Raw genomic sequence first — 17,689 nt, 5'->3', positions numbered from 1 at the left:
CTCATGAAGCTGGTTGAGAGAATGCCAAGAGTTTGCCAAGCTGTCGTCAAGGCAAAGTGTGGCTATTTGAAGACTCAAATATAAAATATATTTTGATTTGTTTAACACTTCTTTGGTTACTGCATGATTCCATATGTGTTATTTCATGGTTTTGATGTCTTTGTTGTTATTCTACAATGTAGAAAATAGTAAAAACAAAGAAAAACCCTTGAATGAGTAGGTGTGTCCAAACATTTTCTGGTGCTGTGTATTTTTAGACCAGAGGATAGATTGCCTCCTACTGGCCCTCCTGGCACCAATTTTTGATACACACAGAAACTGTTGAGCGTGATAAACTCAGCAGCAATACAGTTCTCAACAGAAACCGGTGTGCCTGGCACTTACTACCATTCCCCGTTCAAAGGCACGTTGATTTTAAGTGGATTTAACAGGTGATACCAATATCGCCAGACCCACTGGCTCCAGGTCATCTACAAGTCCATGCTAGGTAAAGCTCCGCCTTATCTCAGTTCACTGGTCACGATGGCAACACCCATCCGTAGCACGCGCTCCAGCAGGTGTATCTCACTGATCATCCCTAAAGCCAACACCTCATTTGGCCGCCTTTCTTTCAGTACTCTGCTGCCTGTGACTGGAACGAATTGCAAAAATCGCTGAAGTTGGAGACTGTTATCTCCCTCACCAACTTCAAACATCAGCTATCTGAGCAGCTAACCGATCGCTGCTGCTGTACATAGTCTATTGGTAAATAGCCCACCCATTTTCACCTACCTCATCCCCATACTGTTTTTATTTATTTACTTGCTCTTTTGCACACCAATATCTCTACCTGTACATGACCATCTGATCATTTATCACTCCAGTGTTAATCTGCAAAATTGTAATTATTCGCCTACCTCCTCATGCCTTTTGCACACATTGTATATAGACTCCCCCCTTTGTTTTCTACTGTGTTATTGACTTGTTAATTGTTTATTCCATGTGTAACTCTGTATTGTCTGCTCACACTGCTATGCTTTATCTTGGCCAGGTCGCAGTTGCAAATGAGAACTTGTTCTCAACTGGCCTACCTGGTTAAATAAAGGTGGGAAAAAAAAAAAAAATTGAAAAATTTGTTACAAGCGCCAAATACAACAAGTGAAGACTTTAATGTGAAATGCTTACTTACAAGCCCTTAACCTACAGTGCAGTTCAAGATGAAAATATTTACCAAGTAGACTAAAATAAAAAGTAATAATAAAAAGTAACACAATAAGAATAACAATAACAAGGCTATATACAGGGGGCACCGGTACCTAGTCAGTGTGCGGGGGTACAAGCTAGTTGAGGTAATCTGTACATGTAGATGGGGGTGAAGAACTATGCATAGGTAACAAACAAACAGCGAGTAGCAGCAGTGTACAAAAGGGAGGGTTGGCGGGTGGTTATGAATTGTTCAGCAGTCTTACGGCTTGGGGGTAGAGGAGCCTTTCGGTCCTAGACTTGGTGCTCCGGTACCACTTGCCGTGCGGTAGCAGAGAACTTAACTAGTCTATAACTTGGGTGACTGGAGTCTGACAATTTTATGGGCTTTCCTCTGACACTGCCTATTATATAGGTCCTGGCTGGCAGGAAGACCCATGACATATCTTTTCAGTTTCTTGAGGGGGAAACGGTGTTATGGTGCCCTCTTCACAACTGTCTTGGTATGTTTGGACCGTGATAGTTCGTTGGTGATGTGGACACCAAGGAACTTGAAACTCTTGACCCACTCCACTACAGCCCCGTTGATGTTAATGTTCGGCCCGCCTTTCACGATCAGCTCCTTTGTCTTGCTCACATTGAGGGAGAGGTTGTTGTCCTGGCACCACACTGCCAGTTTTCTGACCTTCTCCCTGTAGACCGTCTCATCGTTGTCTGTGATCAGGCCTACCACTGTTGTGTCATCAGCAAACTTAATGGAGTTGGAGTCGTGTTTGGCTACGCAGTCGTGGGTGAACAGGGAATACAGGAGGGTACTAAGTACCCACCACTAAGTACCCACCCCTGAGGGCCCCCAGTGTTAAGGATCAGCGTGGCAGACGTATTGTTGCCTACTCTTACCACCTGGGGGCAGCCTGTCAGGAAGTCCAGGATCCAGTTGCAGAGGGAGGTGTTTAGTCCCAGGATCCTTAGCTTGGTGATGTGGTTTGAGGGTACTATGGTGTTGAACGCTGAGCTGAAGTCAATGAACAGCATTCTCACATTGGTGTTCCTTTTGTCCAGGTGGGAAAGGGCAGTGTGGAATGCAATAGAGATTGCATCATCTTTGGATCTGTTTGGGCAGTATGAAAATTGGAGTTGGTCTAGGGTTTCTGGGATAATGGTGTTGATGTGAGCCATTACCACCCTTTCAAAGCACTTCATGGCTACGAACGTGAGTGCTACGGGTCTGTAGTCATTTAGGCAGGTTGCCTTTGTGTTCTTGGGCACAGAGACTATGGTGGTTTGCTTGAAGCATGTTGGTATTACAGACTCAATCATGGACATGTTGAAAATGTCAGTGAAGACACCTGCCAGTTGGTCAGCACATGCCCGGAGCACATGTCCTGGTAATCCGTCTGGCCCCGCAGCCTTATGTGCTCACGTCGGCTACAGAGAGCGTGATCACACTGTCGTCCGGAACAGCTGATGCGCTCATGCATGCCTCAGAGTTGCTTGCCTCGAAGCGAGCATAGAAGTTATTTAGCTCGTCTGGTAGGCTCGTGTCACTGGGCAGCTCGTGGCTGTGCTTCCCTTTGTAGTCTGTAATAGTTTGCAAGCCCTGCCATATCCGACGAGCATCGGAGCCGGTGTAGTATGATTCAATCTTAGCCCTGTATTGTCGCTTTACCTGTTTGATGGTTCGTCGCAGGGCATAGCGGGATTTCTTGTAAGCTTCTGGGTTAGAGTCCCGCACCTTGAAAGCGGCAGCTCTACCCTTTAGCTCAGTGCGAATGTTGCCTGTAATCCATGGCTTCTGGTTGGGGTATGTACGTACAGTCACTGTGGGGATGACGTCCTTGATGCACTTATTGATAAAGCCAGTGACTGATGTGGTGGACTCCTTAATGTCATCGAAAGAAACACGGAACATGTTCCAGTCTGTGATAGCAAAGCAGTCCTGTAGTTTAGCATCTGCTTCATCTGACCATTTTTTATAGACCGAGTCACTGGTGCGTCCTGCTTTAATTTTTGCTTGTAAGAAGGAATCAGGAGGATAGAGTTGTGGTCGGATTTACCAAATGGAGGGCAAGGGAGAGCTTTGTACGCATCTCTGTGTGTGGAGTACAGGTGATCTAGATTTTTTTTTCCTCTGGTTGCACATTTAACATGTTAATAGAGATTTGGTAGAACTGATTTAAGTTTCCCTTCATTAAAGTCTCTGGCCACTAGGAGCGCGGCCTCTGGGTGAGTGGTTTCCGGTTTGCTTATTTCCTCGTCATTCAGCCACAATTCCGTGAAGCATAGGATATTACAGTTTTTGTAGGATATTCGTGATCTTCCCTCGTCTAGTTTATTGTCCAATGATTGCATGTTGGCGAGTAATATTGACGGTAACGGCAGCTTTCCTAGTTGTCTTCTGTGGGTCCGGACGAGGCATTCGGCTCTTCGTTCTCTGCGTCGCTTCCTTTTGCGAATAATTGGGATGTCTGCCCTGTGGACTGTTTGGAGAATATCGTTTGAATCCTGCTTGTTGTTGTTGTTGTTGAAGAAATCTTTGTCTAATCCGAGGTGAGTGATCATTGTCCTGATATGCAGAAGCTCTTTTCTTCCGTAAGATACGGTTACAGAAACATTATGTACAAAATAATTTACAAATATCACGAAAAAAAAACACATAATAGCACAATTGGTTAGGAGACCGTAAAACGGCGGCCATCTCCTCCGGCACCATTAACACCAATTAATGACCAATTTATGCAGAAATCCAGGTAATTCCAAAGGGTTCACATAATTTTTGTTGAGATATTTATGTATTTGACTTTCAATATATTTTCAAAAAGTCTAAAAACATGTTTTTACTTTGTCATTATGGGGTATTTTGTGTAGATTGTCAATTCAGGCTGTAACACAACAAAATGTGGAATAAGTCGAGGGGTACAAATCCTTTCTTGGTATTTCACCTGTATTTGGTGAGTTTCTCCCATTATTCTCTGAAGATCCCCTCCAGCTCTGTCAGGTTGGATGGGGGGCGTCGCTGCACAGCTATGTTCAGATCTCTCCAGAGATGTTCAAACAGGTTCAAATCTGGGCTCTGGCTGGGCCACTCAAGGACATTCAGAAACTTGTCCCGAAGCCACTCCTGCTTTGTCTTGGCTGCGTGCTTAGGTCGTTGTCCTGTTGGGAAGGTGAACCTTCGCCCCAGTCTGAGGTCCTGAGGGCTCTGGAGCAGGTTTTCATCAAGGATCTCTTTACTTTGCTCTGTTCATCTTTCCCTCTATGCTGACTAGTCTCCCAGTCCCTGCTGCTGAAAAACATCCCCACAGCCCGATGCTGCCACCACCATGCTTCAACGTAAGGATGGTGCCAAGTTTCTTCCAGATGTGATGCTTGGCATTCAGGCCAAAGAGTTCAATCTTGGTTTCATCAGACCAGAGAATCTTGTTTCTCATGGTCTGAGAGTCCTTCAGGTGCCAAACAAAATCATCTGCGGGCCAAATTCGACATCCAGTTGAGGATCCCTGCTGTATTCCATCTAGCCACAACCCCTTTGGCCTCATGCGATTGGGTTGCATATCCGTTGCTTATACCCCATGATCTACATACATCAAGTTCATGTTTATCTAATGTTGCGAAACTGAATCCTGGTTTCTCTGTTGCTTTTAGACTTCGGGCTGAAAACAGCAGAGAGATATTTGACATGCAGGAGAAGTGAGAGGTGAAATATTCTGGTACACTAGTAATTGTTAACACGTGTCCTGGCACATTAACCACGCCGTCCCCTTTTAAACAGTTCCTTCTGGGCTCTGTTATCTAAAACTTTTTTGTGACACAGTTTCATGCACATTTCGCTCGATTCATGTAATTGGATGTGCCTGAGCAGATTTGTTCAATTCCTAGAAAGGAACATGTTTACTCTACTTTTGGCTATGTCACTGTGATGTTAACGACCTTAGACATGATGAGGACTTAGAAATTAGCCATTTTTCATACTGCAATTTCCCAGCCATATCCTCAGAGGATTGGATTTACTTTAGTGGACAGAAGTGTGTGCGTGTGCATGCTTGCTGCTGTGTGAATGTGTTTATGCACGTACCCTGTGGACATTCAAGTATGCCACCAATATGGAATTTTATCCCACCCTAACTACATACCTCCCCCATTGTAGCTCACTCCTCAACCTGGCTCTAGCTCTCCCTGGCCCTAACTCAGCAGTAGGTATAGGTCAGGGTTCTCCTCCACTGCAGTCTTAGTGCTGTTTGTCCTCTGTCTGTATGATGGCTTGCTATTCAACAAAAGTCCTGGTGTCAAAACAGCCATATGGAGGAGTGAAAGGCTGTGTCAATGTTGCCCTAGCCGGTCACAGAGGGACGGAATACGTGGCACACCGCCTGACTTGACTTAAAGGAGATAGATGGCCTTTAAAGCCCCCTTTCCTACAGTCTGGGGGACGGGGAAGGAGGACAGTACAACAGAGCTATGTCAACAAGTACGTTTGGAGCTTATAGCTGCTATTTATAAAGGGGCAATAAAACAATCTACAGTGTCAAAGGAAAGCTGTCAGTCCCACTAGACTTTGCTGAGCTGCAGGGAGAGGAAACACTTGCAATAGGAGGCGAGGCCTCTATTCCTCCTGCTCGCCTCACTATCCTCCCATTGAAGCTCATGTTTGTGTATCGGGGGGCACGGCTAATGAATTAGCATTCAGAATAGGGCGGACGCACGCATTGGAGTGTGCGTTGGTGTTTGTGATTCACATCATCCTGTTTGGCTAGAAGACATAGTGTTAAGTCCCCCTCAGGGTCTCCCAAGATCTGGATTGAAGCACAACAAGTGCCTTCTCATAAACAAGATGTTCTTCTCATAAACAAGGACAGAAAATGTTCACCTTTCACTCTCCCTTGTTTTGTTGACACACAATGCCGAAAGATAAATGACTCTGAGAATCATTTAACAAAGGGACAAACTCCATTGGGAGATTGACATTTGATGGCAGTAGAAAGGTCTAATCTGAGATAGATTGTTTTGTTCATATGACGGGGCTGTTGGTCTGATGTTTTACGTTTCGTATTCCGCTATTAGCGCCTTGTTATTTCATAGGGAAGCCCACTTTGTGCAGCAGACATTGTTGACAAGGTCATTGTCTATTAACTGTCACCAGGCAACAGTGGTGGCTACCCCCTTCCTACAACTTCATTACTGGCTTTCTCTTAAGTATCAAAGCTGTAACGCTACCTTTGATTTAAAAGGTTTATGTAAATGTATTACTGTGATTTCAATTTTGGTAGAGCTCACAATGAACTTGTTACACTTTGAAGACACCCCAAGGAATGGAGATGCAGTACTGTAACTCAAACTGTCAGTTCACCATACCAGGTAGTAGAGACGAAACAATTGGTTAGACTTTTAGTTCTCTGCGTTTCTTTGAAGTTTTCTCTTTCTTGTGGCCTTTCAAGCTAAACTCCTGAGTGGAGGTTACAAGGATAAAAGCAAATTGCGTCTGGGGCATCAAATAGCAGGAATTAACACCTGGAGGCCTTTGAGATGAGCTCTCTCCTGCGCCAAAGGCTCCAAACTCCCTTCCCTCTCTGAGATCGGTTCACCAAGTAGATAAGGGAGTTTTTGGGAGTTGGAGGCATGTGGATAAAAGCAGTGTTTAAAGGTTTTCTTTGACACTGCCTGAGCCTCTCTCCACAGCAGTCAAGGAAAGTCCGGCAAAGCTTCTCTGCTCAAATCAAATCAAATGTTATTTGTCACATGCTTCATAAACAACCGGTGTAGACTAACAGTGAAATGCTTGTGAATGTGTGTGTGGCGTCAGCATGCATGTGTGCGCATGTTGTGTGTGTGGGTGTATGTAATGTGTGTGTTGGGGTGTCAGCGTAAGTAAGTGTGAGTGTGGGTAGAGTCCAGTGTGTGTGTGCATAGTCGGTGTACATTTTTATTTGACCATTTAACTAGGCAAGTCAGTTAAGAACAAATTCTTATTTACAATGGCTGCCTACCCCGGCCAAACCCTCAGCCGGACAAAGCTGTGCCAATTGTGAGCTGCCGTATGGGAATCCCAATCATAGCCGGTTGTGATACAGCTTGGAATCAAAGCAGGATGTGTATTGACCCCTCAAACTTAATTGTAGTCCTCCTATGGCCAATTCAAATGTTAGGACATGATTTAAAAAGAAACACACCTGTCTATATAAGGTCCCACAGTTGAACGTGCATGTATGAGCAGAAGCTATACCATATCAAGTCCAAGCTATACTATACCAAGTCCAAGGAACTGTCTGTAGATCTCTGAGATAGAATTGTGATGAGGCATACAGTACCAGTTAAATATTTGGACACACCTACTAATTCAAGGGTTTTCTTTATTTTGACTATTTTCTACATTGTAGAATAATAGTAACGATGAAATATGGAATCATGTAGAAACCAAAAAAGTGTTAAAAATATCTAAATATATTTTATATTTGAGATTCTTCAAAGTAGCCACCCTTTGCCTTGATGACAGCTTTGCACACTCTTGGCATTCTCTCAACCAGCTTCATAAGGTAGTCACCTGGAACGCATTTCAATTAACAGGTGTGCCTTGTTAAAAGTTCATTTGTGGAATTTCTTTCCTTCTTAATGCGCTTGAGGGTGTGATCGACGCTGAATGGGTGTAGACAAAGAAGAGCTCTTCAGTACTCTAGGTATCAAAACATTCAAGGGCCATTTTCTCAAAAGTGAGGTTAAAAGTTGATCAACTTTCAAAGCGGAATTACTTTCCCATTGTTCCTCAACTGTAGTATATGATATACCATTTTCTAGAACTACTTTTATCCAATGTTAAATAAAAAAAATAAAAACACAATTTCAAATGTTGCTACATAAGACAGAATCAAGCCGGTCTGTCACAAATGTGGAATAAGTAATGGGTGTATGAATGAATACTTTCTGAAGGCACTGTACATACGGTCACTGTGGGGACAACATCATCGATGCACTTATTAATGAAGCCGGTGACTGATGTGGTAAACTCTTCGCTATTGTCAGATGAATCCTGGAACATATTACATTATGTGCTAGCTAAACAGTCCTGTAGCTTAGCATCTGCTTCATTGGACCAATTCTGTATTGAGCACGTCACTGATACTTCCTGTTTGAGTTTTTGCTTGTAAGCAGGAAGCAGGAGGATAGATTTATGATCTGATTAGCCAATGGGAGAGCGAGGGAGGGCCTTGTATGCAATTCTATGTGTGGAGTAAAGCTGATCTAAAGGTGACATTCTGGTAAAAATGATGTAAAATGGATTTCAGTTTCCCTGCATTAAATGCACCGGCCACGAAAAACGCTACATCTGGTTTGAATTTTCTTGTTTGCTTATGGCCCTATACAGCTTGTTAGGTACAGTTTTACTGCCAGAATTGGTTTGTGGTAGGAGGCAATCGCTCTATTGTTTCCTGACTTCAGATACTGACTTTAAACTGAAATGTCCTTGAGAACAAGCTCCTCTGAACTTCAGACCACAAAGCCTTCTTTGAGATGGAGGGAGGAAGATGGTGAGGGCAACGTGTGTTTTTCACATTGCCTGTGTTTTCACAGCGCATTTGCAAACCATCCTCTGAATAGTTGTAGAGCAATCTTGGCGGGCTCCTCATTGCTTCTGCCAATTGGCCAGCGTGTCTGTGTGTTCCTCTATGGGAGGGTGGACATCCATGCAAGCATACCAATGATAACATGCAACCTTCTCCCATCACAAAGCCAAGGCCCAAGTCCAAGAACGTGACAGACAACAGAGGAGACACAATTAAGTGCACAGTCTTTAAAGGGCGACTGCACTTCCTGATTTGGCGTCGTTTTGAAGATTGCTCATTAAGAAATGCTAGTGGCCGTCACTAAAGCCAAACAAGAGTTGTCTTGGGGGTGTGGTTTGATATGGGTGTGTTATGTTCGCTTATCGTACCCTGGCAGGTACTGTTGTTTGTCCCTCCTGAGTCACCGTAGCAATAACATAGCCACTTCCTCAAAATGGTCACTTCCTTTGAAAATAGTCAGAATTAAGATAAATCAAGAAATCTGTAATTCATTCAGATGTTTTTGCCCGAGCAGGTCTTAGTTGTGCAATTTTGCATCTTGCTAAGGTGTTTGTTGCAGCATTTCTCAAGTTAAAAAAGGTGCTAGTAAAACTAGTCAGTGCACTGCATACGGTCTATCGAGTCGGGAAAGTCTGGCTGCGTGCCCCGGACTGTTTTCTAAGAACAATAACATGTCTACAACTTCATCACCTGCAAGCTTTCAAAGTAGCTATCTAAGTTCCAACTCCCTTTTCTTTTCCTTTTTCAATGAAGCTAGCAAGTAGTAGCTAGCAAGCACATTGAGCAGCCAGGCCACAATCAACTTATCAAGTCACTGCCGAGTGGCGACGTGTGTGCTTCATGCCATTTTGTTTTGTACAACTACCAGAGTGTGTGTTGGTCTGTCGGGCAGTGTTTCTTTAGGAATCATGTTGCAAAACAGGTCGCGGGGACACAAGATTCTTGCAAATGGGTTTTTGGAATATTGACAAGTTGCAGTTGTTATTCAAGTGTGCTCTGATCGTCTCAATTCTCATTTTGCCCCCCAAAAAGTGTCACATTTGAGGGATTGACAAACACTTCAGCAAGTGGCCACTCCATAAAGGGCTTAGGGCCAACAGTTATTTTAGCATAACATTGGCAACGTGTTGTCTTATGTAAACAAGTTTGAGGCGCTTCGTAATGGGCAGGTCTGTTGCACTGTCTGGAGGTTCTGGCTGCTATGATTGTAGCCTAGCTGTTAAGAGCGTTGGGCCAGTAACCGAAAGGTCTTTGGTTCAAATCTCCAAGCTGACTAGGTGAAAAATATGTTGTTGTCCCCTTGAGCAAGGTATTTAACTATAATTGCTCCTGTAAGTCACTCTGGATAAGAGTGTCTGCTAAATGACTAAAATGTAAAAATATTGTGCAATCAGCACAGCTGCTTCTCTTAGTGGTCACTGGGTACATGTGCATGATCGTAATCCATACCCAAACCTCCAGTAAGTCATGACGAACTCACTTACAAAACTCAGTTTTGGATGAGACAGGAATTTATGACCAAAATTATCCTACTTACACTTTGTAGTCAATTTTGACACTAGAATAATGACTCATATCAATGCCGCATAGAAACAACTTCACTGGTTTTAAACAACCTAAAGGCAGCTGACCTTTAAAGCTTCACACCAAAATTATATACCTGTACCTGCCTAGTTATATCAATATATCAGTCCATGCAAACACATCAGAGCTGTGCTACTGTGTGTCTTATGTGCAGTACTCTACGCATCACACCGTAGAGTACAGTATGTCAGCCTGGCCCGCCTCTCTAGCGTACATTTCCACCGCTCCCCTCAAGGTGCCTTCATGCCCATCAGCCACCATTTCCATGACATTTAGCCTCATTTCGAAATTCCTGCATTCACAACATTTACCCAGGTATTTCCTGACATAGCAGGCCCCGAGCCAATCTGTGGATTTCCTGCATAAGCTGCTGCTTATGAGAGAGAAGCGTGCTTGGCAGGTATGCATTATTCAATATTTTATGCTGCAAAGAGGGATAAGCCTGCAGTGTGTAGAGGGTTAAATGACTCTGTCCTGTCCACCCTAAGCTCCCCTAACTCAGTCCATACCTCATCTGCCCTCAAGGTGAGACAGAGGTACCGTCACCATTAGGGGGCACTGTGGTGTCGAAGTTTTGGAGAGTCGGCGATCGACTAGTTCTGGCCAGACCAAGTTCTCATCAACAGTGATAATGACCTGATATCAGATATTATTCTGTTGCAAACTGGTACCACTGACAGGAACTGTAACAGTGTAGGAAGATAATATATAAGCAAACATATACACACACATGGTCATTTAAGATGCCATGTCCTATGTAGATCTATGGGCTTAGTGTGTTGGCAGAGCAGGGTGCTGAGTTGGCAGAGCCCCCTGGCGCTCCATCTGGCTCCTGGACCAGCTCTCTTCCTGTTTTATGCAGGGCTGTTTATTCAGCAGACCCTGGCCTGGCCTGAAGCAGATCTGATCTGCTCTGCTCGCCATCAAATGGGACCAGCCCAAACACACACACACACACACCTATACAGAGGCTATCCTCTGTATACCCCTCCACCTTGTCACAACACAACTGATTGGCTCAAACGCATTAAGAAGGCACACCTGTTAATTGAAATGCGTTCCAGGTGACTACCTAATGAAGCTGGTTGAAAGAATGCCAAGAGTGTGCAAAGCTGTCATCAAGGCAAAGTGTGGTTATTTGAAGAATCTCAAATATAAAATATATTTTGATTTGTTTAACACTTTTTTGGTTACTATATGATTCCATATGTGTTATTTAATAGTTTTGATGTCTTCAATATTATTCCACAGTGTAGTAAATAGTACAAATAAAGAAAAACTTTTGACCGGTAGTGGAAATAGCAACACTTCCCCTGTAGACATTCCTTTCTTTTCAATGGATGTTACCGTATATCCTTGTATTCTTACTGCCATATCATCAAATGTGTTGTCTAAGTAAGTCTCAGAAATGGCGAATGTATTAATATTTTCTAAGATTAGCAAATTACTCATCTCATGAAATTTGCTTCCGAGGCTCCAGATATTTATATGAGCTAACTTGAACCCTTTTCGGGTAGCTTATCTAAAACTGAACTCATAATGGTAAGAAGTTTTATTTCTAATAATTATATTTCTGATAATAACAAAGAAGAGATGCCTTCCCTGGTTTAGCTCGGCTGCAGCAGGGTGCTCTATTCTTCGTGCCAATTCTGCATAGCTGTCTTACTGAACTGTTGGTTTCTTCTGATTGGGATGTTGTCCTGTAAGCATGGGGGTGAGGAGGTGCTGTCCACTCTGGAAGAGGCCCGATGGTGCAGGGCGGTGTTTCCCCCTCTTTGGATGTGTCATGTAGAAATGCATGATAGGATTCTTTGTCTAGGCTTTCCGCATATAGCAGTATGGTGGTGTGTAGCATAAGAAAACAGTCTTTAAAAAATACTTTACTCACTCAAAATGATATCTTTGAGAAAACTGAGGTCTATAAATTTGAATATTTTAGTTGACTTAAAGTGCAGGTGTGATTGTGTCATACTTTTTGGTGTCAATTTGACATCATTAGGCACTAATGATCTCTGTCTCTTTTATCCCAACTAATCCACAACTAGGTAATCACATCTTTACACTACTTCTCTATCTGCATTGTTGTGAACATCCTGCTTTACGGAACAACCTCTTGGTTCTTTCTCTGAACTTCCCCTTAACTCTTTCCCCTCCAGACACACCTTCTGGCAGTACCGTAAGGAGAACCCTCAGTCCCGTGTGGGGGAGCCTCCTCCCGACGGCTTGCCGGGCTTCAACAGTGGCGTGATGCTGCTGGACCTAGGGGCCATGCGGACCTCAGCCCTCTACAACCAACTCCTGGAGCCCAGAAACGTGGCCCAGCTGGCTGACCAGTACCACTTCAGGGGCCACCTGGGGGACCAGGACTTCTTCAGCATGATCGGTATGGAACACCCAGGGCTGTTCCACCAGTTGGCCTGTGGCTGGAACCGCCAGCTGTGTACCTGGTGGAGGGAGCATGGATATGGGGACGTGTTCCAGCTCTACTACCGCTGTGAGGGGCCGGTGTATATCTACCATGGAAACTGTAATACGCCCATACCCGATGACTGAGTTGGGACCTCGTAATGTGTTTCCCTAAATGGTGGGTCTGTTTTGTGGTGAACTCATTGGAGGTTGTGGCTCAAGACTGGGTTCTGGAGAGAAAAAAGATATTAGCTACACAACTTTCTGGGTCACAACAAAACTCCAAAAGGTCTTAGTTTAGCCATGTGGCAACAAAAGTTTTGGAATCAAAACCATTTCTGTACTGTACCACTGCTACTGTAAACATTGCTCCCACTCCTGCCCCCTGCTGGACAGGTGTGCAATACAGTCAGTACAAGGCATCTCACTCACTCCACTAATGTCAAGTGATGCTAATGATAAACGTGGAGCATAAAGAGACCTTGCTGGTGAAAATTGCCGAATGCCATACTTTGTTCTCTCAGTTCACTTTTTGGAACATTTAACATTCTTGAAGAATGTTGGACTGTGGTACAAAAAAGAATGGTTAGCGTGCATAAGAGAAAATGGCAAACCTTCACCAACAAAAATAACTCTTTACATTGAATATTCCTGACAAACTGTAATAATACCCTGGTGTAATGTATGAGAATGTATGAGAATATGAGCTGATTAGTGTGAGTATTTTATCTGTGCTAATGTGTGTTTGCTGTGTATCATGGTAGTCAGTCTGGATTTGTCTGTCTCTCTCTCTTTTCTCCCTCTAATCAGCGCAAGATTAGGTGAGGGTTAACAATCAGTGCTCATTCACTGCCCGCCCTGGTGTAGTGAACTACATGTAGTTCAACTAGTGATTTAACTACATTTTGCAGTAGCTTGGTGGTAGTTTAACTAAATTCAAATCTTGGTAGTGTTTTCAGTAGTTAAATACTTGTTTTGCTATGTAGGGATGTAGATAACTACTGGAATTACACACTACTTATTTTGCAAAAATAAAATATGTGCTGTATGCAATCATTTCATTTCTTTTACAAAGCATCAGACCTGCCTAAATCTCACTTGAAACATAATTTTTGTGTTAAATAGGCAAAATTACACCTTCTGGTTGCATATCACCCTAAAGTGTAGTCTATGGCATTTCAGATTTGTTCACCTAGTAGTGTGGATGTAGTGAAGTACTTTTTCAAAGTAACTTTAGTTAAATGAACTATATTTTTTCTTAAGGGTAGCTTTAGTGTAGTTTAACTTATTCCAGTGTGAAGTAATTGGTAAACTATATTTTCAGAGTAGCTTCCCGAACACTGTTGTTTACCAATGCTGGACTCTTTTCTGGCAGGGTGAGTGGGCAGGAAGTACGACACACTGACACCCGCTAGGACATCCCAGTGACTGCGTAATGGAGAGAAAAGAGGGGGAGGGGAGAGGGCGGTACAGGTGAGGGATGATGGGCTACACATACAGATGCTTGGCCCACACACAAACATACATTTTTGAGTGGGATTTAGCCACCATTGTGACTACATATTGACCCCGTTTTGTTTGTCTCTGTGTTACCTGGAGCTGACGTTAATATATATGCCACTTAGCAGATGCTTTTATCCAAAGCGACTTATTCATGTGTGCATACATACGTATGGGTGGTCCCGGGAATCTGACTCACTCTCCTGGCATTGCAAGCTCCATACTCTACCCACTGAGCGACAGAGAGTAGCAGGAATCCCACTCGGGAACTTTGATATGCCAGTAGAGCAGGGTTCCCCGACTGGCGGCCTGTGATTTTATTTGGCGCCCCAAATTTTCTGAGCAAATCATTTTTTTATTGTTAGACATAAAAGGCTGTAAAAACCCCAGTAAAGGAGCTCCAAGTGATCACATTTTTAGACATCTGTTCCAAAGTATTCCCCACAAATAATAGAGAGATATGTGATTGTATACAAATGTAAGCAAGGTTTGAAATTGTTATGTTTCAGTGAAATATTATATCTGTTTGGGCTTCTTGCAGTCAATTTGCAGTTATTTACAAATTATTTGTAAGTTACAGACGCAATTTAACCTCCCATGTTATTGTAATGTTGAGAGGTTAGCATGACACACTACATTATTTACCATTAATTTCTATTGGGCACAAAATAATCTGAAACACAACTAAAACAAACATCAAATGCATCCAACACATTCGTAGTCACAAGCTTAATGTAGTCATTGCGTGCTATGAATATGGGACAAAATACATAACTTTTTACTACTTTAATACACATAAGTGAATGTCCCAATATTTTTGGTCTTCTAAAATGGGGGGATTATGTATAAAAGTCCTGTAATTTCTAAACGGTTCACCCGATATGGATGAAATTCCGCTCAAATTAAAGCTGACAGTCCGCAGTTCAACCTCTTAGTCATTGTACCATTTCAAATCTAAAGTGCTGGAGTACAGAGCCAAAGAAACAAAACATTTCACTGTCCCAATACTTTTGAAGCTCACTGTACATAAGTCATCTGAAGGCAAGCTAATGAGGTCACTCTTTTTTGGATTTGGTCCATTGTATGTACCCTGCGAGTCTATAGAGCAGACTAAGTACAGTTGAACCTAGCAATCAGCCTGCAGGTAAGAGGAATCGACTGCTCTGACACATCAACCTGTGTACAGTGTGTTGTGCTGCCAGATCATATCAAGGTTAAGGATAAGCCACTCCAGAACATATAGAATAAAATGCAATAGGAAAGATCATCTGCTATTGTTGTATGATGACGGAGCCAAAGTCATGTCTTTTTTAAATTTGTTGAGTGAGACTGAATCTCTTGTATTTTGTGTTGTTTTTTTGTGCTTGTCAAGTTAACCCAGAGCCAAACCTAGACGTTATGTCATTTAAATGTTTGTGTTGCTGCTTTTGTACTGTACTTTTTTTTGTTTTTGAAAGGTTAACCATTGTCTCATTTAGGTTATGTGCATATGATTATTAGCTGTGTTCTGTTGTATTGTGGTAGTGTCAGTGCCACTCGTTTGTGTCATATTGTGCAATGAAATTTCAAAGGGCAGGGGTTCAGAAGACCCAACTATACTTTCTCTCAAGTGTCTTTAAATTATCTGGCTGCATTTCAAACCACTGAATGGCCGCAAATGCTCCTGTATTGAATGTAGGAACCCCAAAATGTTATGTTTTCTTCAAGGGCATATTCAGCAAAAACGGGTACTCAACACAATAAGCATATATGCACTACGTACTGTATTTAAAACAAATCGCAATAATGCAATCTGTGCACAGCATTTTCATAACCGGTCTCCAAGATACCACTTTAACATTGACTGACAAGGAGTATGTCATACTTCTATGCCGCATTCTTCTCTACATTGAATGGTAACCACGCTGTCACTTCTGATACTTTTCTGTAACATTTACCTTAACATTTACCTGAAAGGATCTCTAATCAGTCTTTCATGTACCTTGGTTTTTATCATATTTGCTGAATAAATCATCAAAACATTTTGGACATTTGTGTTTCATGCTATTGTAATGCTAAATTAAAGTAACATTATGAATAGAGTATATAATCTGTTTCATGTGAAATTCAGACAAAGGCCGTGTCCCAAATCGACAAGGATACTGTCTTTGTGGCCACAAGCAGGACTAAAGAGAATAAGATGCGTTTTGAAGGGCGATTTTGAAGTCCGCTTCCAATATATATTTCGCCAGGTAGGATATTCAGAAATGTCAGAATCTGATTATACTTTTTTGCAAAGTAGGCTGTTTTCTTTATTTTAGTTTGAATGTGAAATATATTCATAATACTAAGTTTGTTTGTACCGCCAGATAGAAGAGGAGGAGGAAGAAGAAATGAATGGCTGACAAAATTCCCCGCTTCAGAGAACATTTAACAGTGAGCATATGGAATAACTTTGTCAAATGTGAGTATGTTTGTGCTTACAAAATTATTTTAAAATATTCAACAAATTCCTTTATTAAGTTTTTTATTCCATAATTTGAACATACAATGCCATGTTCTCTTTTATCAGCCCACTAGCCAAGCTAGCTATCCAGCTAACAATTTACACAACGATCTAATGTTCGCTGCTAGCTGGCTAGCAAGCAATCTCATCCAAATGATTTGATCAGCTCTTTAGATGAACAACTAAACTGACTAATTGTGAATACAGGAAGGTTTAAATTATGAAGGCCCGAAATATTTTTAAATCCTGGTGAACTTGCTAGCCAGCCAATGACAAATGTAGCAAATATGTTTTTCAATCTGTTTATAGGGACTCAAGATGGCAACTGAACTGATAGCTAGTTAACTTCACTTATGCAAACACATTCCCAACTGGTTTGTAAGTTAGAATTTTTAAAATCATTAGCTGATTAAAAACGTAAGAAATGCATCTAGCCGCAGTTCTGCTCAATCGAGGCTTAATAGGTAGGCAAGTCATTTGTGTATTGATGCTTACATTGTTTCATATGTACCACAAATGTAGATGAAATAAGTAACCTTTATGATTAGAGTAGATTAGAAGAAAATCTGTTTCATGAGATATTCTGGAAATATAACCTGTGAAAACCCTCCAGGTTGATGATGCAAGATGTATAAATGTCATAGTCAGCAGTAAATCCTTTGATTGATTTACCAGTATATGAGTTTTGTCAATTAGCTAGTACATCGCACCACTCTCAGAAAAGACATTGGCTCATGGTGTCTCCAGGAAAGTCCTATATTCTAGTTCTATCTCAATAGTGTCACTTTTCATACCTCTCTGTTGCTTCATGTCAGGCGCTACACAGATTATCTGTGATGACGTGTGCCTTTAAACAACAGTTGTGGATGTGAGAGAGACATTACCTATTTCAGTCACTTTCCTCCCACACATGCATTTCCCTCATCCCAAAGTGCTAGTCTCTTGGTAGCACCACTGTATGGACATTCCACACAGA

General features: G+C 42.3%; 1 protein-coding gene across 1 annotated transcript in view; it reads left to right on the top strand.

Moving 5' to 3' along the window:
- xxylt1 (xyloside xylosyltransferase 1) overlaps positions 1-16,251 on the top strand; it is a 100,255-nt gene extending 84,004 nt beyond the window's left edge. Inside the window, exon 5 of the mRNA XM_024423175.2 lies at positions 12,479-16,251. Coding sequence (XP_024278943.1) covers positions 12,479-12,875 — 397 coding nt within the window. The 3' untranslated portion in view covers positions 12,876-16,251. The remainder of the gene's footprint in view (positions 1-12,478) is intronic.
- The last annotated feature ends 1,438 nt before the right edge of the window (positions 16,252-17,689 follow it).

Source organism: Oncorhynchus tshawytscha, linkage group LG06 (genome assembly GCF_018296145.1).
Source record: "Oncorhynchus tshawytscha isolate Ot180627B linkage group LG06, Otsh_v2.0, whole genome shotgun sequence".
NCBI lineage: Eukaryota > Metazoa > Chordata > Actinopteri > Salmoniformes > Salmonidae > Oncorhynchus > Oncorhynchus tshawytscha.
This window is presented reverse-complemented; position numbering and strand designations above follow the sequence as displayed.